We start from the raw sequence: 26,563 nt of genomic DNA on the forward strand, positions 1-26,563 counted from the left end.
CATGTTGCCCAAGCTGGACTCAAACTCTTGACCTCAAGTGATCTGCCTGCCTAAGCCTCCCAAAAAAAAACCAATCTTGAAAAATACTTACAGATGGGGTTAGGGACTTTGATATTGTCACAGTCAATATTATTTTTTATTGGGGACTTTGATATTGTCACAGTCTTTATTTATTTATTTATTTATTTATTTTTTGAGACAGTCTCTCCCTGTCGCTCAGGCTGGAGTGCAGTGGTGCTATCTTAGCTCACTGCAACCTCTGCCTCCTGAGTTCAAGTGATTCTCCTGCCTGAGTCTCCCAAGTAGCTAGAACAACAGCCATGCACAGCCACACCCAGCTTATTTTTGTGTTTTTTTTGTAGAGACGAAGTTTCACTTTCACCATGTTGTCCTGGCTGGTCTCACACTCCTGGGCTCTAGGGATCCACGAGCCTAGGCCTCTCAAAGTGCTGGGATTACAGGAATTTGGCACCATGCCCAGCCTAAAGTCATTAAAGTAAAAATTTATCTGCTTATTTGAAGTGATTGGGTGGGATTATTGGTTGTCAGATATTCTGACCGAATTTTATGTTGCCCCAGTAGGTTCCGGGTTTTATCCCAAGTGCACCGTTTAGGATTTGAAACTCCTTTTTTTATTGCTTCCCTGACTCTCTTTTAAAGCCTGATCTAGAAATCAGCTATGTGGGTACATACAAACCCAAACTTTAAAAACTGCTGAAGTATCTTTTTTTTTTTTTTTTTTTTTTGGAGGAGTCTCCCTTTGTTGCCCAGGCTGGAGTGCACTGGTGTCATCTCAGCTCACTGCAACCTCTGCCTCCTAGGTATAAGCAATTCTCCTGCCTCATCCTCCCAAGTAGGTGGGATTACAGGCACATGCCACCATGCCTGGCTAATTTTTGTATTTTTTTTTTTTTTTTTTTTTTTTGAGACGGAGTCTCGCTCTGTCGCCCAGGCTGGAGTGCAGTGGCGCAATCTCGGCTCACTGCAAGCTCCTCCTCCCGGGTTCATGCCATTCTCCTGCCTCAGCCTCTCCGAGTAGCTGGGACTACAGGCGCCCGCCACCACGCCCAGCTAATTTTTTTGTATTTTTAGTAGAGACGGGGTTTCACCATGGTCTCGATCTCCTGACCTCATGATCCGTCCGCCTCAGCCTCCCAAAGTGCTAGGATTACAAGCGTGAGCCACCGCGCCCGGCCTGTATTTTTATTTTTATTTATTTATTTATTTATTTTTGAGATGGGAGTTTTGCTCTTATTGCCCAGGCTGGAGTGCAGTGGCGTGATCTCGGCTCACTGCAACCTCCGCCTCCCAGGTTCGAGCAATTCTCCTGCCTCAGCCTCCCGAGTAGCTGGGATTACAGGCATGCGCCACCACACCTGGCTAATTTTTTTTGTATTTTTAATAGAGATGGGGTTTCTCCATGTTGGTCAGGCTGGTCTTGAACTCTTGACCTCAAGTGATCTGCCCACCTCGGCCTCCCAAAGTGCTGGGATTACAAGCGTTAGCCACTGCGCCTGGCATTTTTGTATTTTTAGTAGAGATGGGATGTCGCCATGTTGGTTGGCCAGGCTGGTCTCAAACTCCTGACCTCAGATCTGCCCACCTCGGCCTCCCAAAGTGCCGGGATTACAGGCATGATCCACCATGCCTGGCCCTGAAGTATCTTTGATGGTACATACCTAAAAGCCATGAAAATATGGAAATCCAGAATAAGTGCTGAGAAGTAGACCTGCACAAAATTTTCTCAACCAGCCACTAGAATGTAAGGTCATAAGGGCAGGGACATTGTATTGTTTACTGCTATATCCGAAGCATCTAGAACAGGTCCATTTATTGTATCAAATGAATAATGGGTCCACCCAAAAGTAGAATGCTACATAAATTATTTCAAAAACCAACTTTGAATTTCAAAAATTAACAATCATTAATGGCAAAAGGGTTACCATTTAATAGATACAGAGCTGGAGAGTATCTTGGTTTTATTGGATTTATTTATTTATTTATTTATTTTCTGAGACGGAGTTTTGCTCTTACTGCCCAAGCTGGAGTGTAATGGCGCAATCTTGGCTCACTTCAACCTCTGCCTCCCGGGCTCAAGCAGTTTTCCTGCCTCAGCCTCCCGAGTAGCTGGGATTACACGTGCTGCATGCCACCATGCCTGGCTAATTTTGTGTATTTTTAGTAGAAACGGGGTTTCACCATGTTAGCCAGGCTGGTCTTGAACTCCTGACCTCAGGTGATCTGCCCACCTTGGCCTTCCAAAGTGCTGGGATTACAGATGCAAGCCACTGCACCTGGCCTTGATGTCTTTTTTTTCTTTTTTTGAGATGGAGTTTTGCTCTGTCGCCTAGGCTGGAGTGCAGTGGCGTGATCTCGGCTCTCTGCAACCTCCGCCTCCTGGATTCAGGTGATTCTCCTGCCTCAGCCTCCCGAGTAGCTGGGACTACAGGTGCCCTGCTACCATGCCTGGCTAATTATTATTATTATTATTATTATTTGTATTTTTAGTAGAGACAGGATTTCACCATGTTGGCCAGGCTGGTTTCGAACTCCTGACCTCAAGTGATCCACCCACCTTGGCCTCCCAAAGTGCTGGGATTACAGGCGTCAGCCACCTTGCCTGGCCCTGGCCTGGATTTCTTACCAAAATATGACACCATGGGCCGGGCGCGGTGGCTCACGCTTGTAATCCCAGCACTCTGGGAGGCCGAGGCGGGCGGATCACGAGGTCAGGAGATCGAGACCACGGTGAAACCCTGTCTCTACTAAAAATACAAAAAAAAAAAAATTAGCTGGGCATGGTGGCGGGCGCCTGTAGTCCCAGCTACTCGGAGAGGCTGAGGCAGGAGAATGGCGTGAACCCGGGAGGCGGAGCTTGCAGTGAGCCGAGATCGCGCCACTGCACTCCAGTCTGGGTGACAGAGCGAGACTGCGTCTCAAAAAAAAAAAAAAAATGACACCAGTGGTTACCTGTGCAAGTGTGAAAAATCGGTCTGTAAGTTGTGTAACCATTTTCCCATAAATGGTTTATTTTGAGCTGCCTTGGTATTATTTAAGGGTTTACGTATTGTTTAACTAAGATTAAAATTTGAAGAGATCTGGATGTGGAGATCTGATGTTTTTGGCATTAACCCTGATTATTGGCTTGATGTTTAGTCATATGTATATATATGATGTATATTTCATATATACTCCAGGCTGGAGTGCAGTGGTGCGATCGTGGCTCACTGCAACCTCTGCCACTTGGGTTCAAGCGATTCTCCTGCCTCAGCCTCCCGAGTAGCTGGCATTACAGGCTTGCACCACCATGCCCAGCTAATTTCCAAATTTAGGTTTGAAGTGTGTTGTGTTCTTATTTTAAGCAGATTTGCTGTATTTTATTTTTCTCAGTCTATTACAAAAATATACATTCTCTTAACTATTTCTGGAGACTGCCTAAATAAGAAATGCATTTGGTGCCCAGGAAGTTAACAGTGCTTTAAAAGATTGCCAGTGAATAATTAAAATTTTACTATTAAACCTTAAAAATCAAGGCTTTAATCGTTTAAAGCATTTTTGGCAAATAGGAACAACAATACTCAAAAATAGTAAACTTGGGGTACTTACACCCTTTGGAAATAATCCTTTTCTGTCATTCTGAATAATAATTTTTTTTTAAGAGTTGGGGGTCTCACTGTGTTGTCCAGGCTGGAGTGCAGTGGCTATTTGTAGGAGCAATCATGGTGCAATACAGCCTTGAACTCCTGGGCTCAGGTGATCCTTCCAACTCAGCCACCTAAGTAGCTGGGACTACTGCAGATGCACACCACCATATCTGGCTCTATTTTGAATAATCTTAGATCATTCATTTTATATACTTTTTAAAATAATACAATTCAGGCTTATGGAGGTAGGTAATTTTTTTCCCCACGGTGACCCATAAACCATGTATAGTAATATCTTGTTCTGGTTTAGTCTTTGTTTCTAGTTGAGGGTTGTCAGCACTTTTGTGTATTACTTGTATTAATAAGTACAGATATACGTTCATATGGGTATGGCGGACTGTTGTGTTGATGTTTATTTAATGAATTTCCATGTACCCATCAGCTAGCTTCAGGAAATACTTTACACACAGCCTACTGTATTTTATTTATAATCACATATATTCCCCCTGCAGCTTTTTTTTGAAGCACATCTTCAAAAGTCTTGAACCTATCAGTTAGGATGACTTTTTTTTTTTTTTTTTTTTTTTTAAGAAACAGGTTCTCACTCTGGCACCTAGGCTGGAGTGCGGTGGTATAATCGTAGCCACTGCAGTCTTGAACTCTGGGGCTCAAGTGATCCTCCTGCCTCAGCCTCCCAAGTACCAAGGACTGCAGGCTCATGCCACCATGCCCAGCTAATTTTAAAATTTTTGTAGAGACAAACTCTCGCCATGCTGTCCAGGCTCTTCTCAAACTCCTGGCCTCGAGGGATCCTGACGCCTGGGCCTCTCAAACATGCTGGGATATGGATGTGAACAAGTGTACCCAGCCGTAAGATGACTCTTGAAATTAAAGAAAGTAGTAAAAACCAGTTATTCCCAAACAAAGTAGGTGGTCTGGGAGTCATTGAAGCAGATTGTTTTTCATAGTCTAGTAGTGGTTAATATATTTCAGTGTCACATTGATTTCTTTGTACAATGAGTCTCAATAAATGCTTATAAATGCTTATTACCTAAGGATCAGAAATTATTCTGTTAGTATTTCCTGGACCCTCCAGATGTTTTTTAGAGATAAGTAGTTTTATCAACTGTATTTTAACACTTCTAAGGAAACAAGTGTGTTCTCTGAAACTATTTGTTGAAAAAGGGAATATGGAGTTATAAATGCATCATTTGGATGTAGTTCATTGAACACAATAGTAAGAAATGAAAACTTGAAAACCATAATTTTTTTTTGAGACCAGAGTCTTGATGTGTCTCCCAGGCTGGAGTGCAATGGCACAATCTTGGCTCACTGCAGCCTCCACCTCCCAAGTTCAAGTGATTCTCATGCCTCAGCCTCCGGAGTAGCTGGGGTTACAGACACCCACCACCACGCCTGGCTGATTTTTGTATTTTTAGTAGAGATGGGGTTTCGCCATGTTGGCTAAGCTGGTCTTAACTCCTGGCCTCAAGTAATCCACCTGCCTTGACCTCTCAGAGTGCTGGGATTACAGACCTGAGCCACTGTGCCCAGCCTAAAAATATTCTTATACAGGCAATTAGCCACAAACATCAAGCAAATTTACAAAGAATTACAAGTCCTCTGTCACTGGAAATATTTTTTAACATGTGATGAGTTCTACCTTTAGGCAAGACCTAAATGCTTTCTAGTTGATTCTTACTCATTAAGGGAACTTCTAGAAGCTCATTAGTGTTTTGCTTTAACCTATATAGGATTAAAGGATTAAAGCTTTTTTTTTTTTTTTTTTTTTTGAGACAGAGTTTTGCTCTTGTTCCCCAGGCTGGAGTGCAGTGGCTTGATTTTAGCTCACTGCAGCCTCCTCCTGGGTTCAAGCGATTCTCCTGCCTCAGCCTCCCAAGTAGCTGGATTACAGGCACTTGCCACCATGCCTGGCTAATTTTTTGTATTTTTAGTAGAGACAGGGTTTCACCACGTTGGCCAGGCTGGTTTTGAACTCTTGGCCACAGGTGATCTGCCCGCCTCAGCCTCCCAAAGTGCTGGGATCACAGGCATGAGCCACCGTGCCTGGCCAAAGCATTTTGAGAATATAAGGTCTCATAAACTTTTTTGGCTTACAGGATCAAAAATAAAGATATGTGTTGATTTTACTCATATAATATGACTTGTAAAGCTGGAGTGCAATGGCCTGACCTTGGCTCACTGCAAGCTCCACCTCCCGGGTTCACGCCATTTTCCTGCCTCAGCCTCCTGAGTAGCTGGGACTACAGGCACCCGCCACCACACCTGGCTACTTTTTTGTATTTTCAGTATAGACATGATTTTACCATGTTGGCCAGGCTGGTCTTGAACTCCTGCTCACATCGGCCTCCTAAAGTGCTGGGATTACAGGTGTGAGCCACTGCGCCTGGCTGAAAATTTTTATTTTATTTATTTATTTTTTATATGAGAGCTCTTGTTTCCTAATGGAGAAAATTTTCGATGAAGTGACATTTGAAGAGATGGAATGTGGAGAAGAAGGTAGTCATTTCTGAGTGAGACTCAACTTGCCATTTTGTTCCTACGCAAAACTTGTGGTAGTTCTGTATTGTTTATACCTGTACTGAAAAATCTAAAATACTTACCCAGGCTACTTCTCCCTTGAATGAATAAATAGTATAAGTTGTTTCTTCTTTTCCTTTTTTTTTTTTTTTTTTTTGGAGACAGAATCTTGCTCTGTCACGCAGGACTGAAGTGCAGTAGTGTCATTATAGCTCACTGAAGCCTGAAACTCCTGGCCTCAAGTCATCCTCCTGCTATAGCCTCACAAAGTGTTGGGATTGCAGGCCTGAGCCACCATTTCTGGCCTGGTTCACTCGTTTGACGAAACTGATTTACTTATTGTCGTCTCACTTCTTTCTTTCCCTCACATGCTTCTTATTTTTGTTTACACTCTTTTCCTCTGCCTGCAATATTCTTTCTCCTCTCTACAAATTTAAATCCTATTTGGCTTACTATATTCGATTGCCTTACCCTGTAGCAATTTAGCCTCTGAACCCCAGTACAGTACCTGCTTTCTGTACTACTGAAAAAAAATTCATCTCATTTGTGTATATATTCTCATTCTCTCTCTCTTTCCAGTTAGATAGTACACCATAGTCTTTGTGCGGTAAGACCTCTTGTTTTAACTTTTTCTAATTTTCTTTGCATATCTAGGGTCAGAAATGGATAACAAAAATATTTCCTGTGTTCTTAAAAAAATTACAAAAAGGTAGAAAAATATCATGATTTATCTTTACTCTGGGAAAAATAGGTTTGGAGGTGGAACATATACAAGTGGGAAGAGGCAGTTAAGAAATTGGGAAGTGGTAGAAAAGCAGCAACGTCACATATGCACAATGTACCCCATTTCTCTTCACCCTATACTCGTGTAAGGTGTACTTGTTAGCATGGAGGTCAGACTCTGTGTTCTTGTATAATTTGTTAGAGGGTCTTTTGGAAAAATGCTTGAGCTGTAGCTCTGGGGAGGAATATGTGGAACTTTCATCCTGGAAAACTTGGATAAAGAAAGCCTGTAGTGAATGTAGTCATATATCTGTATCATACTAGATGCTGCTACTTAGATTTCCTGTTATTACATCAAAATCATCTTGTCCAGAACAAGGCATTTTCCCTCATAGATCGGTTTTCCCATTTGATTTAGTCAATTCTCTTGGTGGCATCATTGTTTTCTCATGTTTGAAATACTTGAAACCCTGAGAAGACTCCTGACTTTTTTCTTTCTACACTTGATTTCCATTTAGCTAATACCTGTAGATTGAAAGTTACTGTGTTATTGAAAGAATATTGAGCTATATTAAAGACCTGTTGAGATTTTTACTCTGCTGCCATTAGCTTATGATCTTAGGCAAATATTGATCTCTCTGAGTCTTGATTTCCATATTTGTAAGAAGGTGTGATGGGATTCATTATTCCAGAGACACTTCACATTTTTTAAATGTTTTTTTTTTTTTTTTTTAAATTCTTCGGCACTCTGGTTTACCTCTGTCACCTCCTTTCTCTTTTCTCTTCTAATTTGACCCCAGTGGCTTTATTCCTAGGTTCTTGTAGTATCTTCTCTTGCCCTTTGTCTCTTTCTTTTGGTCAATCCATCTAGTGTTAATGGTTCTGAAACATGTATTTTATTGTGTCATATTTCTGTCTAAGTAGTCAAGCATTCTTCTTTGCCTACAGAATAAATTCTGCATTTTTTTGACTCATTTTCAGACTCTTTCACAATCTAGTCAGAGGCTGTAAGCTAGTGGCCTGTGGGCCAGTGTAATCCTACATCCCCCTTTCCCCCCATCATTTTCCTTTATCTTCTAGTAGAAATCATCTCGTTCCAGTAAAGTTGTTCCTCTTTATTTTCCCGATAGGAAATACTGTATTCTCCTCTTGAAGCATTTGCTCTGGCTCTTTCCGTCTGTTCTTTGTCTTCTGTGTAAATTATCTTCACTTGTCCTAGAAACCGCCTCATACACAAAGATAGCCCTCTTTTGTGAATTTGCTTGCAAGTGGAAGCATTAGAAGTATGTAAAGTTATGAGCCAAGGAAATAAGTTATTCATTGAACAAATATTGAGCTGTAGTATAATATTATGTAACAAAATATTGAGTACCTATTATGTGGTGGACCGTGTTACCTGATTGGGGCTGTTACAGTGATCAAGAAAGACTGTGTTCCTCCCTCATTGAGCTTATATCCCATCGCAATCAATATGCAAAAAGTGTGCTTTTATAAACATCTTACTTGATCTGAACAGCATTCCTGAAGTACTTGAGAAAACAGAAGTTCAGCTGGCGCAGGCAGGATCACTTGAGGCCAGGAGTTACCAGCCTAGACAACATAGCAAGATCCCATCTCAAAAAAAAAAATTTAACTCGGTGTGGCATGCACATGTACTTCTAGCTAGTGAGGAGACTAAAGTGGGAAGATCACTTAAGCCTAGGAGTTCAAGGCTGCAGTGAGCTATGATTGTGCCACTGCACCCCAGCTTGGAAGTTCAGAGAGTTTAAGTTTTGATTATCAGGATCAAATGGATAGTACGAGGTAAAGGGAGGTGTTTTGATGTGGTCCAGTGCCCAGTCTCTCTCTCTCTTTTTTTTTTTTTCTCACTCTGTCCCCCAGGCTCTGGAGTGCAGTGTCGCCATCTCTGCTCAGCACAACCTCTGCCTCTTGGGTTCAAGTGATTTTCCTGCCTCAGCCTCTTGAGTAGCTGGGACTAGAGGCACATGCCACCACACCCAGCTAATTTTTGTATTTTTAGTAGAGACGGGTTTTGCCGTATTGGTCAGGCTGGTCTCAAACTTCTGACCTCAAGTGATCCACCTGCCTCGGTCTCCCAAAGTGGTGGGATTGCAGACATGAGCCACTGCGTCTGGCCTAGTCTGTCTCATTACTTAGACAATGTAGTTTTTAAGTACAAGACAGTAAAGCATAAAACATGAATGTTTCCAATTATACATCACCCTCCTTCTCAGATCTAAACCTTGTCAACAATTTAGTGTACATCTTCACTCGCCTTGTGTAAATGCTTGTGCGTTTACACAAGGTTGTGTGTTTTGACAGATGGCATTATATTGTTTGAATTTTTTTCACTTGTCTTGGTTTCCATATCAGTTGTCTGCATTTTTAAAAATGCCTGAATAATATTTTGTAGTGTGGCTGTTCTCTTATCTTTTATATGCAGTGAGTATTAATATATTAATAGTCTTTGTTTCTGTTTTTGGTGTACACTGTGGCAGTCAAATCCTTGCATGTACATCTTTGTAGACATTTGCAGCTGTTGCTTTAGTTTAAGGTCTTGATTTCCATTGTGAATATAAATTCCTTGATAGTAGAAATTATATTCTCATGCTGTTTTGTAATTTTGTTCAGGATCTGGTTCATAGAACTGAACAAATGTTCAAACACATAACAAAGCAGGTATATTTACAATTACTTGGAGCTATTACTATGCCACATTCTATCATTTATATATTCATTAACATTACTGCTATTAATTTACACTTAGCAGTACGCTCAAAATGTATAAATCAACCTTTTGATTTGCTCTACTGTAATATTTCTATTCATTGATTTTAGTTTTCACATGCCTCTCAATTTTTTTCTCTAAAATTAAATTGGCTTTTTTTTTTTTTTTTTTTTTTTTGGGGACAGGGTCTCAGTCTGTCACCCAGGCTAGAGGGCAGTGACATGATCTTGGCTCACTGCAACCTCTGCCTCCCAGGTTCAAGTGATTCTTCTGCCTCAGCCTCTTGAGTAGTTGGGATTGCAGGCACGTCACCATGCCCAGCTAATTTTTATATTTTTGGTAGAGAAGGGGTTTCACCATGTTTGCCAGGCTGGTCTCGAACTCCTGGCCTCTAGTGATCTGCCAGCCTCAGGCTCCCATAGTGCTGGGACTACAGGTGTGAGCCACCATGCCTGGCCTGGCTTCATTGATTTTTCTAATTGTAATACTAATACATGCTCGTTGCTTATAATTCAACCAGTACCAGAAAGTTCAAACAACCCTCATAAGTAATATAGATTTGTAAATACCAAAATTCGTATTTTATTATGTCTTTCTTTGCTACCTTTGCTTTTCTCCACTTGGTATATCAAGAACATCATTTTTAAAGGGTAAATAGACATTGTATGGCTATTCCATAGCTGAATCAACCAAACCCTTGTTGAGAGGCTCTTAAAATGTTTCTCATTTTCTAAAAAACAACGTTGTTAAATTTTATTCTCCATTTATCTTTTTATAATTATTTCACTATTTTCTTAATTCCTTAGAAATAGAATTCCGTAGTCAAATTATCAGATTTATTCAATAGTCATGGTTTGTGCAAAACCTGGTTTTCTGGGAGGGGTAAGTAAGAGAAACGGACCATTTTTCTAATGAACCTTAGAGTTTATTTGGGGAAATAACATTCACTTTTGGAATTTCAAAAGAAAAGTTAAAAATTCTTGACGATTTAACTTTGTTACCTTTGTTAGTAAAACAGTATAAAATGCTGTGGGGCTATAAGTTACCAGGATCAGGTATAGTTATTTGGTCAACATTTCCTGGAGTAATGGATTCAGAATGAAGACAAAATGCAGAACTGAACTTAATTACAAATAAGCGTTTTTTTAAAAATCTACAATCTAAGCATTTAGATGTAAAAATTAAAAACCAAGAATAAACTTGTGGAAGGAATTTAATTATGAAGTAAACTACTTGTTTTTTTTTTGAGATGGAGTTTCGCTCTTGTTGCCCAGGCTGGAGTGCAATGGTGTGATCTTGGCTCACCACAACCTCTGCCCCCCAGGTTCAAGCTATTCTCCTGCCTCAGCCTCCCGAGTAGTTGGGATTACAGGCATGCACCACCACGCCTGGCTAATTTTGTATTTTTTTGGTAGAGACGAGGTTTCTCCATGTTGGTCAAGCTGTTCTCGAGCTCCCAACCTCAGGTGATCTGCCCGCCTTGGCCTCCCAAAGTACTGGAATTACAGGCATGAGCAACCGCACCCAGCAACTACTTGTTAAATTAAAAAATTTTAAGACCAAGTGTGGTGGCTCACGCCTGTAATCCCAGCACTTTGGGAGGCCGAGGCGGTTGAATTATCTGAGGTGAAGAGTTTGAGAACAGCCTGGCCAACATGGTGAAACCCCATCTCTACTAAAAATAAAAAATTAGCCGGGTGTGGTGGTGCACGCCTGTAATCCCAGCTACTAGGGAGGCCGAGGCAGGAGAATTGCTTGAACCTGGGAGGCAGAGGTTGCAGTGAGCTGAGATTGTGCCACTGCACTCCAGCCTGGGCAACAGAGCGAGACTCTGTCTCCAAAAAATTAGCCGGGTATGGTGATGTGTGCCTGTTGGTCCCAGCTACTCAGGTGTCAGGTGGCTGAAGCGGCGGGAGGATTGCTTGACCCTGGGAAGTAGGGTTGCAGTGAGCTGAGATCATGCCATTGTACTCCAGACCAGGGGACAGAGTGAGGCCCTGTCTCTAAAAAAGTAAAAATAAATAAATAAATAAATAAATATTTTGTGACAGAGTCTTACTCTGTTTCCCAGGCTGGAGTGCAGTGGCACGATCTCAGCTCACTGCAGATCTCTGCCTCCTGGGTTCAAGTGATTATTGTACCTCATCCTCCTGAGTAGCTGGGATTACAGGTGCCTGCCAGCATGTCCAGCTGTTCTTTGTGTTTTTAGTAGAGACGGGGTTTCACCATGTTGCCCAGGCTGGTCTTAAGCTTCTGACCTCAAGTGATCTGCCTGCCTTGGCCTCCCAAAGTGCTGGGATTTCAGGAGTGAGCCACCGCACCTGACCTTGTTTTAAATTTTAAATACTCCTCATGTGCATAGCACAGTGCCAGAGTAGATGCTTAGTAGTCATCATGGTGTGGACAGAGGAACATAGATGCCTAGTATTCTGAAAAATCTGCCTTGGCTATACTTACTGTCCCACTAGGTCCCTGAAGAGATAACCACTGAGGATATTCCACATACAAAAAAGCCTTCTTTATTATAATTAAGCCCTTGGTCCTAGGACTTTGACACCAAAATCGACTATGATGAGTCAGGCTAGACTATAAACTGACAAAGAGTCATAGCCCAGAAAGTGACAAGCCCAACTAGCCTGCCTCTTGGAGGAAAAAAGAATAGCTCAAAACACTTAAGAAGGTAAGGAGTCCAAGCAAAGGAGATAATCCAAGGAGAGGCTAAGAAGAACCTCCACTCCAGAAGCTTAGATCAGTTTTGTCCTGGAATTCATCTTGACCACTCTGGCTTGTTAATAAGCCCCCCTGTGCCAAATGTTCTTCTTTGCCCTCTTTCCTAGTTTGATTTATTCAACATAGGCACATCGTAGATAAAAAAGAAGAATCCTTGCCCTATGGAGCTCACATTCTAGTGAGTTAATCTTCCCCCTCTCATGCATCTCCCCATGGCATGCCTTCCCCAAAACGCTACTCTCACCAAAAAGTCTACCTCTACTATAGTGGTAACATTGTATCTTTTCTTGTGTTCATTTTGTTCTTGGTCTACATAATTGCTTTTCTTCCTTTGGTTGGTTGTGTGATGTAACTTTAAAGAAGTGGAGACAGGGAGCCTAGAATTATTGCAATAGAGACAGAGATGTTTAGGTTAAAAACAATGAGGCAAAATTTATGTGTTACTTTTAAGTTTTTGTTGAATAGGGTTTGGAAATGTAGTTGATCAGAGAACTGATGAAAGTAAGATAAAGGAGATACGGAAGAAAGGAAGTGGACAGCTGCTTTGAATCTCTGCCGTGAGCTTTTTTAGATGTTGTGGGGAATGACTTACTGAAAAATATTGAAAGGTAAGTTAGTACTGAAATAACCGGAACTAGCATGGTAAAGTGGAAGCAATATTAGACTAGGAATCAGTCAAACCAGATTTTCTGATAAGCACCCTGAGCAAGTCATTCTTTCTGTGCAAAGAATGGGAATAAAACTAGATCAGTGAGTGGTTCTCAACAATGCACATTAAAAGTACCTGGGGGGCTTTTACAATTCAGTCAGTGTTTGGGAGGTAGGAATTGGGACTGTTTTTTAAAAGCTTCCATCAATATTGTGTAAAAGTTCCCCAGGTCTAGGTTGAGAACCACAGTGTATCAAAAAGCCTTTCCAACTGTGACATCTTGCATTTTATGAAATAAAATAAAATGTAGCATCATGTGAACAGCTATAGCTTGTGGAAATAAAATATTAAGGAAGTTGTTGGCGTGATTGATGTTTAGAAATTGTTAATTTCAGAAACCTAGTGCCTGGCATATCAAAGACAATGACAGCATCCTTCTGCCATTGGCTTCTTTCATTCCTGTTATATTTTCTGGAATTCTTTCTTAGGAATATTTAAGTTTTTCTGCATTTTCTTAATAATTGTTTAATGAGCACCTTTTTTTTTATTTTTTATTTATTTTTTATTTTTTATTTTTTTTTGAGACGGAGTCTCGCTGTCAGCCAGGCTGGAGTGCAGTGGTGCGATCTCGGCTCACTGCAAGCTCCGCCTCCCGGGTTCATGCCATTCTCCTGCCTCAGCCTCCTGAGTAGTTGGGACTACAGGCGCCCACCACCACGCCCGGCTAATTTTTGTATTTTTAGTAGAGACGGGGTTTCACCGTGTTAGCCAGGATGGTCTCGATCTCCTGACCTCGTGATCCGCCCGCCTCGGCCTCCCAAAGTGCTGGGATTACAGGCGTGAGCCACCGCGCCCGGCCCGAGCACCTTTTAAATTTGAATTTCTACACATCCATAGAAAACTTAACTTTTCATTTATTGTCACTGAAAAACTCCTTAGCTTGTTAAACCAGACTAATGAATGGGGGGTAAGGATTGGAGCCTGGAAAAATCTCAGCATGCTCAGTAACAGTACAGTACTTTAATACCATTAAGCATGATGAGGACTTTTATAACAGTGATGAGTCCTCATTATTTCCCAAAGGATAACTTTGGGGGCAGAATTTATATGTTCCCATTCATTCCATTATATAATTAAGAACTGAAGGTAATATAGTTTTACAGAAAAACATTTTCTGTTTGTTTTTACTTTTGAGACAGGGTCTAGCTCTGTCACCCAGGCTGGAATGCAGTGGCATGATCACAGCTTACTGCAGCTTTGACCTCCAGAGCTCAAGTGATCCCCCTGCCTCTGTCTCCTGAGGAGCTGAGACCACAAGCATGGGCCACCATGCCTAGATAATTTTTTTCTTTTTTACTTTTTGTAGAGACGGGGTTTTCTTATGTTGCCCAGGCTGGTCTGGAACTCCTGGGCTCAAGCGCTCCTCCCACCTTGGCCCCCCAAAGTGCTGGGATTATAGGCATTAGCCACTGTGGCCAGAAACATTGGCTTTTTAATTTTTTTTAATAGTCACAGCATCTAAGAGTCCGAAGAACAAAGCTACCTGATGGTTGAATTATTTCCTTAATATCCTAGTAAAATGGTTGTCAAAACAGTGTTTGAACACCTCACTTATCTGGGAACTCACTAACTCTGAGGATGTTTGTTCTACCTTCAGAAAGCTTTGATTATTGAAAATATTTTCTTGGCCAGGTGCAGTTGCTCATACCTGTAATCCAGCATTGGGAGGCCGAAGTGGGAGGATCACTCAAGCTCAGGAGTTTGAGACCAGCCTGGGCAAGATAGCACCCTTTGTCTCTACTTAAAAAAAAAAAAAAAAAAATTAGCTGGATATGGTGGCGGGAGACTGTGGTCCCAGCTACTTGTCGGGGAGGGGTGCCTAGGTGGGAGGATCGCTTGAGCTGGGAGGTGGAGGCTGCAGTGAGCCATGATTATGCCACTGCACTCCAGCCTAGGTGACAAAATGAGACCCTGTCTCAAAAAAAGAAGAAAAAGTATTCAGAGAGTTAAAGTCTGACTCACTGGAATCCCTTCAGGCCATAATAAAACAAATCTATTTCTGCTGCTTTATGAAAAATTCCTCAGTTGATTGAAGTTGGTTCACATCTTTCTTTTGTCTTCTCTATTTATTTCTGTTCCCTGGCTTTTTTGTATAGCCTGGTTTTGAGATACTTTGTCTAATTTTCTCATATTCCTTTTGAAATGTGTTAGTACATACAATGTGTGTTTTGGAGAGCAGTGGTTTGCTTTTAAAACCAGCCTTCAGTAGGGAGTTCCTACTTTGTTTATAGTGTGTCCTCTTTGATACAGTTTTAGACAATATAGATTTTTCTCAGTTGTGCCATACTGTAACCGTTACTCTTGACTACTTACATTTTTTAAATATCTGATTCTCTGCTCATACCTTATTTGTAAATTTATTGTCTTGGATATGTAACTATAGGACTTCATATTTATTTCTTTTAAATTTTATCTGGTCTGTTAATACTTTTGAATCTTGATCTTGTGAATTAACTATCTTTTTTAGTTGGGATATTTTACAAAATTAATTATCATACTTTTGTTTTATACATATTTAGGTTGTTGACAAGTTAAATAGGCATACTCATTTTTAGATACTGTATACAAAGCTAAGGCTCAGACCTGTGTGCCATACTCTATTCCTGTTCCCTGTTACCATAAACTTCCCTGTGATTAATAGTGGCATATAAATAAATAAATATTTTAAAGATCTGCCTTCTAAATCTTCTGTACAACCTGGAACATTACTTTTTGCCTTTTCCTAAAATTCATTTGTTTCTCCCTCTTTAGATCCAGTTTAATTGTATCCTCTTCAGAAAGGTCTTCTCTGACCAACTCATCCCAAGTAGCCCCCCGTAATAATAGGGAGCATTGCTATTTTATTACATCATCTAACTTTGTTCATAGACATGATTCTTGTTTTTTGTTTCCCCTCAAATAGAACGTAAGCTCCATGAAGTCAGACTGTGTCACTTAACTCTATATCCCTAGCACCTAAGATAGTGCTTGCCACAAGTGGGAACTTAATAGTCAAAGGAAGGAGAATGACTTGTACTCCCTTTTTACCAACCCTCCACAGATTTTGAGGTATTCCAAAGGTGGTCACACCTCCAGTTGGAAAATCTCTGCCTTGCTTTCATCACTGATTAATCATACCTGTAATGATCCTTGCATCTTGCCAATTTTTTCTCATATTTTCCCCCAAAAAAGTTTCATGAAAGATCTTACCAGTTGCCCAGATACGTGTAAAAATGGGTAGATTTTTAGATATTTTGTCTCAGATATGAGGAAAGCCTCTGGTTTGGTAAATAACACCTAATTGGAATTTCCAAGTAGAAGGACCCTAGGTTCAGTAAGAGTATTTATTTCCCTGATACATGCTTATTATAGGTGGGATTAAATGCCTGTTCTCTGTGCACTTATATTGGATCTTACTAGTAAATCACACCTTTACTAGTTTACATGGAGTCTTGTCCCCAGACAAGACTATATCAAAGTCACCAGTCTGTTTTGTTGTGGGTTTTTTTTTTATTTTTTAAAATTGAGACACATCTTAGTGTGTTGCCCAGGCTGGTCTCAAATTCGTGGGCTCAAGCGATCCTCCTGCCTTGGCCTTCCAAAGTGCTGGGATGACAGGCATGAGCCACCATGCCCAGCCACCAGTCTGTTTTTTGAGAACTCCACCTTTATTTGAAAAATAGGATGTTCTTCAAAGCACATTGACGTCTCAACAATTCGATTTATATATTCTTTTAATTTGGTTTAAAATTAACTTTATCTTTTTTGTGTTGTGGAGCTAAATGAACTATGTTGTGATATAGAAGCTAGAAGCTTTTTTCAGATTCTGGAAAGCTTTTCCATATCCATTTATTCTTAAATACAAGTGATCCCTGTTCCCATCTGTTGGTAGACAGAATTGGTGCCATTTTTTCTTCTGACACCACGTTTTATATTTGTCTATGAAATTTTGTAATTTGGAAGCCCCTACATAAAAAAGTGTCTGTATGACTTAATATGTATTCTGAAAAGAACTGTGGTTGTTGAAGCATTTTTTTAAAAACTTTTTTTTTTTTTTAATTTAAATATTATGTCTTTTTTCCCTTCCAGAGAATGGATCTTGGAGAATGTCTGAAAGTCCATGACCTGGCTTTAAGAGCGGATTATGAAATTGCATCCAAAGAACAAGATTTTTTCTTTGAACTTGATGTATGTGATTTTGCTTTAATGGTTTGTTGTTATCTTTTGCTGTAAAACATTGTGAATGTGAATTAATATCTCTTAATAGGAAAAACTCTTAGCAGTTTATCCTCTGGTTATATGAAGGGTAAGACTCAAGTAAGATCATGTACTTTGTTGACAACTCTTTTAAAAATATGAGGTGAGACTGTATTTTAAGAAAATGTGTAAAAGTCGTATGATTCATATGTTCTTTTGAAAATTAAGCCTATTCTGGGGCTGGGCGCAGTGGCTCACGCTTGTAATCCCAGCACTTTGGGAGGCCGAGGCGGGCGGATCACGAGGTCAGCAGATCGAGACCATGGTGAAACCCTGTGTCTACTAAAAATGCAAAAAAAAAAAATTAGCCGGGTGTGGTGGCGGGCACCTGTAGTCCCAGCTACTCGGAGAGGCTGAGGCAGGAGAATGGCGGGAACCCGGGAGGCGGAGCTTGCAGTGAGCCGAGATCACACCATTGCACTCCAGCCTGGGAGACAGAGCAAGACTCCGTCTCAAAAAAAAAAAAAAAAAAAAAAAAAAAAAAAAAAAAAAAAAAAAAAAAAAAAAAAAAAATTAAGCCTATTCTTCCCAACAAAGTAGTAATGATTAAGGAAATATTGAGCAAATGTAAGCAACTAATTTTACAGTGTATATAAGGACGTATCTTTAGTAATATACTGAGTTTTTACATTCGTATTTATTTTTGAATCTACTTACATATATATACATGTATATATAGTTGGCCCCCCATATCTGTTGTTGAATCTGTAGAAGGAACCCACTGGGGATTGTAAATACTTAGCAGAAGAAATGGATTGTTGCATCCGTACTGAACATGTACAGACATTTTGTTCTTGTTATTATTCCCCAAACATTATAGTATAACTGTTTACATAGCATTTACATTGTATTAGGTATTATAAGTAATCTGGAGACAATTTAAAGTATATGGGAGGATGTGTACTGGGAGATTATATGCAAGTATTACACCATTTTATATTATATGCAAGTATTACACCATTTTATATTAAAAAACGTGCATTCATGGATTTTGGTATCCACTGGGTATCCTGGAACCAATCTCCCACAGATACTGAGGGATATGCATACAGGTGTTTGGGGGATTTTTTTATTATTTATTTTTTTTTTTTTGAGACAGAGTCTTGCTCTGTCACCCAGGCTGGAGTGCAGTGGCCTGATCTCGGCTCACTGCAACCTCTGCCTCCCGGGTTCACACCATTCTCCTGCCTCAGCCTCCCAAGTAGCTGGGACTACAGACGCCCACCACCACACCCGGCTAATTTTTTGTGTTTTTAGTAGAGACAGGGTTTCACCGTGTTAGCCAGGATGGTCTTGATCTCCTGACCTCGTGATCTGCCCGCCTCAGCCTTCCAAAGTACTGGGATTACAGGCGTGAGCCACTGCGCCCGGCCGTTTGGGGGATATTAAGGACGATGTTTTTAATGAAAAACCAAGAAATGGAAGACACCATTTAGATACCTAAAAAAGCCTGAAATGTAACTTTATATTGTTGCTTTTATATGAAAATCGTTTGCATAAAAATAAACCTTTTTTGCATATATATAAAGCATAACAATCAGCATTACATAAAACATACTCATGTGCATAAATCTTATGATACATTTTATTAGTGAAATAATAGATGTTTTAAATTTGGTTTAGGAGATAAACCAACAAATAGGTCCTCCTGTCTTCTGAATATCCAAGAATTTCTGCTAATGGAAATGAAATTGTTTTCAAAAATATAATTTACAACACACTTTCCCTACTTTTTTGGTGGTTTTTGGCCTTGCGGAGTATTTTTATATTTATATCTTCTGATTTATCAATCTTTAACAAATCTATAGCCAGGCGTGGTAGCTCATATGCCTGTAATCCCAGCACTTTGGGAGGCCAAGGCAGGGTTGGATCACCTAAGGTCAGTAGTTCAAGACCAGCCTGGCCAACATGGTGAAACCCCATCTCTACTAAAAATACAAAAATTAGCCGGGCATGGTGGTGGGTGCCTGTAATCCCAGCTACTCGGGAGGCTGAGGCAGGAGAATCACTTGAACCCAGGAGTCAGGTTGCAGTGAGCCTAGATCATGCCACTGTGCTCCAGCTTGGGGGACAGAGCGAGACTCCGTCTCAAAAAACAAACAGAAAAACCAAATTTATTGCATTAATTCTAAATGCTTTTCTTATTCTGAGGTGCTAAGAGTTCTCTCCTGTGGTTTCTGCTGGCATATTTTGGCTTCATTTTATAGACTTTTAAGTCCTTGATTCATCTCAGATTTATTCTGGTTTAAGGAACTGAGATATGGATCTAGTCTCCCCCAACCCCACATAGCTACTTAGTCACCCAACACTATTTGCTAATTAGTCCATCTTTTCTCTCATTGCTTTGAGATGCCACCTTTATCTTTACATAAGGAAATTTGAATAGATTTCTGTTGTAATTTAAAAAATTTCAAATTAAAAGAAATTAACTATTTTTATGTTATCACAGATAAAAGCTTTTTAAAAAATGATCCTTATTGCTTTTCACATTGAAGAAATTCTTGGGTTATCCAACTATTTTTGGAATTCAATGTGTGCTGAATAAATTTGTATTTTTAGTTAAACATTTGTATCTTGAATGAGTTATATTTCTGTACAGGAAGATTTGGAAGTCCAGACTTGAGAATGAATTCTTAAAGTTTACTTTTAAATGAACTATTAATTGTAGACATTAATATGTGCCTCACAGATGTCTTTTATATAAATATTGAATTTTTATAGTGTACATACTGCTAAAATTCTCAATGGTTTATTCTCTGAAAAATAAGTTTTCCTGATGTGCAACACTCTTGTCTCAAAAAAGAAAAAATTCTAAAGCAGTTTAGAGAATTAAAAGAAAAAAGGGTAAAAATGTTCAGAAATACTTATTAGCGTTTTGTATAGTTTTCCATTTTTTCTATATTTTCTTTTTGTCCATTCAGATCTAGACTTGCAGCAGATTTTTCTGTCTTTATTTTACAAAATTGGGATCTTACTGCATAACATTTGTAGTTTGCTTTTTATTTACAAATGAATCCTGAACATTTCTCCATATCCTCAAGTGATTTTTTTTTGAGACAGTCTCATTCTGTCACTCAGGCTAGAATGCAGTGGTGCGATCTTGGCTCACTGCAACCTCCGCCTCCCAGGTGCAAGTGATTCTCCTGCCTCAGCCTCCCGAGTAGCTGGGATTATAGGCGCGCACTACTATGCCTGGCTAATTTTTGTATTTTTAGTAGAGACGGGGTTTCACCACGTTGGCCAGCGTGGTCTCAAACTCCTGACTTCAGGTGATCTACCTGCTTCGGCCTCCCAAAGTGCTGGAATTACAGGCGTGACCCACCACGCCCAGCTTTTTTTTTTTTTTTTAAATGACAGGGTATCACTCTGTCACCCAGACTGGAGTGCAGTGGCATCATCAGGGCTCACTGCAGCCTCAGCCTCTTTGGGCCCAAGTGTTCCTTCCACCTCAGCCTCCCGAGAAGCTGAGACTACAGGTGTGCACCACACACCTGGCTAAATTTGGATTTTAAGTAGAGGCAGGTTTTCGCCAGTTTGGCCAGGCTGGCCTCAAGTGAACTGCCTGCCTTAGCCTCCTAAAGTGCTTGGATTACTGACGTGAGCCACCGTGCCCCGCCATGGTAGCACTTTAAAAAGCAGTGTGATTTTTGTATGAAGATATTTCTGAATAAAGTTGACCTTCTGACAATAATTGTCTTTAATTAAACTTTGTAGGCCATGGATCATTTGCAGTCATTCATTGCAGATTGTGATCGTAGAACAGAAGTGGCCAAGAAAAGATTAGCAGAAACTCAAGAAGAGATTAGTGCTGAAGTAGCAGCAAAGGTAAGAATTTTAATCATTTCATTAGTACAAAGTATTATTTTGACTCCTTTTGTTTAAGTTTTTATTTTGAAATAATTAGATTTGCAAGAGATTGCAAAGACATATACAAAGAATTCTGTATACTTGTCTGCCCCAATGTAAACATCTTATACAATGTAGTACAATATCAAATAAATTGACATTGGTCTAATCCTTATATTTTATTCAGATTTTGCCAGTTATGCATGCATTTATTTGTGTATGCATGTCTGCATGTATAGCTCTGTGCAATTTTTTTGTTTTTATTTTTGTTTGAGACAGAGTTTTGCTGTGTTGCCCAGGCTGGAGTGCAGTGGTGTAATCTTGGCTTGCTGCAATCTCTGCCTTCTGGGCTCAAGTCTCGTGCCTCAGCCTCCTGAGTAACTGAGATTACAGGCGTGCATCACCAGGCCCAGCTAATTTTTTTTATTTTTAGCAGAGACGGCGTTTTGCCATGTTGGCCAGGCTGGTCTCAAACTTCTGGCCTCAAGTGATGTGCCCACCTTGGCCTTCCAAAGTGCTGGGATTACAGGTGTGAGCCACCACGCCTGGCCAGCTCTCTGCAGTTTAATCACATGTGTAATTACAGTCACAATTAGGATGCTTAACTGTAACATTGCCACAAGACTCCCTCATGTTACCCCTTTTATAGCTACATCTATCTTCACCCCCACCCAGCATCTCTACCCTTGGCAACCACTAACCTATTCTCTATCTCTGTAGTTATGTTATTTCATGGAGTGTTACATAAATGAAATCCTGTGTACGGTTTTGAGATTTGGCCTTTTTCATTCCGTATAACTTTCTTGAGATTCATTCAAGTTGTGTGTATCAGTTCATTCCTTTTTATTTCTCCATTGTACAGATATACCACAGTATTTTTATTTGCTTTTAAAAGCAAATGTTAAATGTCATATTTCACCTGTAAATTATAACCACAGTAATACATACATAAAGTTAACAGTAATTTTTTTAATGTTATCCAGTGTATGTTTATTTTTCTTATATAGAGTCGATTTGTTATTAGAATACAAACAAGGTCTTTTATATTACATTTTGTTGATGACTTATTACAACATAATTATATTCCATTCAGTATGATCTAGTGTGTTTTATGAAAATGCAGAATGGGAGAAAAAGAGTTACCCAGGTGGAGTTTAGATAACAGTATTAAAATATGGTGTTCAGATATGTATATACAAATGAAAATAGATTCCATCGTTTGAGAAAAGGGTTGCTTTTAGTCAGCCTTTTCTGAAAATTCTCTGAAGATGGGGACTGGAAAGATGGGCATCCTGAAGTACAAAGGATCTAGTATCTCGTGGTTGGAAGAGATCTGTAAGTGCTTGGTAGAGCCTGAGTTGTATTGGTTGTATTGGTTATCCATCACTACACAAATGCTGTATAACAAACCACCTCAAAGCTCAGTGACTTAAAACAGTAAGTATTTATTTAGCCCATGACTCTGCAGTCAGTGATTTAGGCTGAACTTGACTGAGCAGTTATTCTTGTTTCAGCTGGGCTTACTCACATGCCTTGCAGTCCGCTAGAGGATGCAGAGCCATGCCCAGCAGGCTAGCCTGGCCGTGTTCTCATGGTGGTGGCAGAGGTACAGAAGCATCAAGCCCCCTCACACAGGCCTCTCCGTTGGTCATATTTGCTACCATCTGAGTAACCAAAGCAAGTTCATGGCCAAATTCAGAGTCAGAGTACGATGGTACACGATTACATGGTCAAGGACATGGATACAGGGAAGAAAGAAGAGTTTTGGACAACAGTTTAGTCATTCAGTGATGTATTTAAAGGAAAATACCATTTGGTAGAGAGGGAGGATAGTGATAATAGAATTGGACTCTCATTGAGGGAAGAAATATTTTGGGTTGAAGGATATTTGAGAAGTAAAGATTATTAATTAAACCAGTAAACTGGTTTGTTGGGACTGGAAACTTATACCAAACTAAAACCTTCGGCCAGGTGTGGTGGCTCACACCTGTAATCCCAGCACTTGTGAGGCCAAGGTGGGTGGACCACTTAAGGTCAGGAGTTTGAGACCAGCCTGGCCAACATGGTGAAACCCTGTCTCTACAAAAACTGCAAAATTAGCCAGGCATGGTGGTGCATGCCTGTAATCTCAGCTATGTGGGAGGCTGAGACAGGAGAATTGCTTGAACCCAGGAGGCGGAGGTTGTAGTGAACTGAAATCGTGCCACTGCACTCCAGCCTGGGTGACAGAGCAAGACTCCATCTCAAAAACAATAACAAAAATTTAAAACTTTCTTCGCTAACATATTATAATTGGCCATACAGCAAAGACTTTGTGGCCCAAATAATGATTATATGTATGTTTTATGTGCCATTACAACAGTAAGAATGAACTAAGTTGCTAGGATGATGATGGTGATGAGGAAGAGGAACGTATTCTTTCCCAAGGCAAGAGTTAATCCCGGTGGAAAGCTAAGGACTCATAGAGTGGAGTTGCCAGGCGAGTATGCTGAAAATCAGCAAGGTGCTATGCAGTGTACATACAAGGCATATTTTCTCATTTCTCACAACTTTGTGGGATAGGTACTTCTTAGGTGAGGAAATGGATTCAGGTATAAGTAATGTGGCCAAAATTACACAGATAGTAGCTGGTTTAGCAATAAGTCAGATCTGATGGACTCCTGAGCTTGATCCACCAATTCATTTCTTTAACTCGTATTTGAGCCTAGGCTATTTGCTGAGCACTAGAGATACAAAGATGGGAAATACAGATAGCTCTCCTTAAAGTAGTATGATATTTATGAAAGGAACTGTCAAAAAAGATACAAAGGTGACACAAAGGAGAGAGTATGGCCATCTTTGCTGATGTGTTTAAGTGGGGCTGGGATGTGGTGATTGTTGAGGAATGCTTTACAGAAATGACCCTTGAGTTGGATCTTGTTGGAACGAATGAATATTCAGTAGGCAGACAAGAGAGGTAAGGGATCCCATCCCAGAAAGAAGAGTATGTGCAAAGTCACAGAGGTAGAAAACAACAGGATAAGTTTGGGAAACTATAGATTAGGTTGTGAGGTGGGGGAGTAGCAAGAGATGGTTTAGAAAAGTACAAAGGGCCAGATCATGGAAGAAACGGTATGTTACACTAGGAATACACCACCTTGCCAGAGGACAGAAAGTTATATTGGGCCCAGTAGTAGCCCTGACTTCATTGAGGTAAGGCAGGCAGACTCAGAACATCCTGATGTCTCAGTAGTTCATCTGGGATATGCTGAGAAAGCATTCTTTAACCTCATATTGCCTTAGATAACAAGTTTTTTCTCAGCAGTTGTGAAATACTTTGAAGTTTAAAATTCATTGTCTTGTTTATTCATGATCTTCTTTTTCATTTCTTTTTAGGCAGAACGTGTTCATGAGTTAAATGAAGAAATTGGTAAATTGTTAGCCAAGGTGGAACAACTAGGAGCTGAAGGGAATGTGGAGGAATCCCAGAAAGTAATGGATGAAGTAGAGAAAGCACGGGCAAAGAAAAGAGAAGCAGAGGTAAATTCTTAATAGTAGTAGACGAATTCTGCTTAATTTGGTAAGACTACAAAATAAAAGTAGTAGATGAAACTTCAGTATCTATACTTCTCTAAGAACATGTATTTGAATGGAAATTATTGAACAGTTATTAAAGAGAAGTTGAACTAAAAGACAAAAACAAAACAAAACACAGAAAAAGCTGGTTGTGGTGGTGCGTGCCTTTGGTCCCAGCTATTCTGCAGGCTGAGGCAGATCGCTTGAGTCCAGTTCAAGTCGAACCTTCTTCTTTTTGTTTTTTTTGAGATGGAGTTTTGCTCTTGTTGCTCACGCAGGAGTGCAATGGCATGATCTCGGCTCACTGCAACCTCTGCTTCCCGGGTTCAAGCGATTCTCCTGCCTCAGCCTCCCAAGTAGCTGGGGTTACGGGCCCATGCCACCACACCTGGCTAATTTTTGTATTTTTAGTAGAGACAGGGTTTCTCCATGTTGGTCAGGTTGGTCTTGAACACCCGACCTCAGGCAATCCACCTGCCTTGGCCTCCCAAGTGCTAGGATTACAGGTGTGAACCACTGCGCCAGGCCTTTTTTTTTTTTTTTTTTTTTTTTTTTTTTTTAAGACAGAGTCTTACTCTCTCCCCAAGGCTGGAGTATAGTGGTGCGATCTCAGCTCACTGAAACCACTGCTTCCTGGGTTCAAGCGATTCTCTTGCTTCAGCCTGCCGAGTAGCTGGGACTGCAGGCGTGCACCACCATGTCTGGCTAATTTTTTGTATTTTTAGTAGAGACAGGCTTTCACCATGTTGGCCAGGCTGGTCTTGAACTCCTGACCTCAGGTGATCTGTCCACCTCAGCCTCCCAAAGTGCTGGGATTACAGGCGTGAGCCACCGCGCCTGGCCTGTTTTTGTTGTTGTTGTTGTTGTTGCTGCTGCTGCTGTTGTTTTTTAAATTACTTTTGGTAAATTTGTCTTTCACAAAATCTAAGTTGTATTTATTGATATAAAGTTGTTCATAGTGTTCTCTTTTAATATCTGTAGAATGTTTGCAATTCGTGTCTTTTCTTGATTGATCTAGCTGGTCAGTTTTATTTTGTTTTTCGAAGAACCAGTCTTCTGATTTTATTGTTTTTTTCTTGTTTTCTATTTCATTGATTTTTGTTCATGTTTATTATTTCCTTATACTCCAGTGGAGAGAGGCCCTAAGGATAGAGGATGGGGATAAAGGGAACCTATAATTTTCATAACAAAATAGCCATGCTTTTGTGTTTTTTTTTTGTTTCGTTTTTTGTTTTGAGCTGGAGTCTCGCCCCAGTGAGCCACCATGCCCGGCCACTTTTGTGTATTTTTTAGAAAACACTTTTGGTATAAGCATAGTATATTTTATTTAATTGTATGACTTTTAGTGAGATTTATATGGTCGTTGTTTTTCTCACTTTTGTTTAGGAAGTTTATCGGAATTCTATGCCAGCTTCCAGTTTTCAACAGCAGAAACTTCGAGTCTGTGAAGTCTGCTCTGCCTATTTAGGACTTCATGATAATGACAGACGACTGGCTGATCATTTTGGTGGTAAACTGCACCTGGGATTTATTGAAATAAGAGAGAAGCTTGAAGAATTAAAGGTACATTGGTAAAATATTCCTCACTTTATCCTCTTGTTCTTTTGATCTGTATCAGTTGTCTTTTTGTACGATATTCTTGACTATGATTCAGTAATATAGTATCTAATGATTAATACTAAACAGTGGAGGATTATAGATGGAAATTCAAGTTGGTTTAATGTTGGTTTAATGGATGCTGCCTGAGAAACAGACTTAAATATCCTGCTATTTTGGGAGTTACCATTTTATATTAGATATGACACTGAGTTAGGAATCTTTCAAACTAGTTACTAATAGAGTCCCATAAAA

The 26,563-nt window shown here is 40.1% G+C and overlaps 1 protein-coding gene across 14 annotated transcripts in view; it reads left to right on the plus strand.

Annotated features, from left to right (window-relative positions):
- Positions 1 to 26,563, plus strand: part of LUC7L2 (LUC7 like 2, pre-mRNA splicing factor) — a 65,559-nt gene that overhangs the window by 23,441 nt on the left and 15,555 nt on the right. For all 14 annotated transcript variants that reach the window (XM_055284177.2, XM_055284179.2, XM_063641666.1 and 11 more), the window contains 4 exons: positions 17,144 to 17,242; positions 21,026 to 21,136; positions 24,533 to 24,676; positions 26,099 to 26,275. In XM_055284177.2, coding sequence (XP_055140152.1) covers positions 17,144 to 17,242; positions 21,026 to 21,136; positions 24,533 to 24,676; positions 26,099 to 26,275 — 531 coding nt within the window. The remainder of the gene's footprint in view (positions 1 to 17,143; positions 17,243 to 21,025; positions 21,137 to 24,532; positions 24,677 to 26,098; positions 26,276 to 26,563) is intronic.

Source organism: Symphalangus syndactylus, chromosome 6, assembly GCF_028878055.3.
Source record: "Symphalangus syndactylus isolate Jambi chromosome 6, NHGRI_mSymSyn1-v2.1_pri, whole genome shotgun sequence".
Classification (NCBI taxonomy): domain Eukaryota; kingdom Metazoa; phylum Chordata; class Mammalia; order Primates; family Hylobatidae; genus Symphalangus; species Symphalangus syndactylus.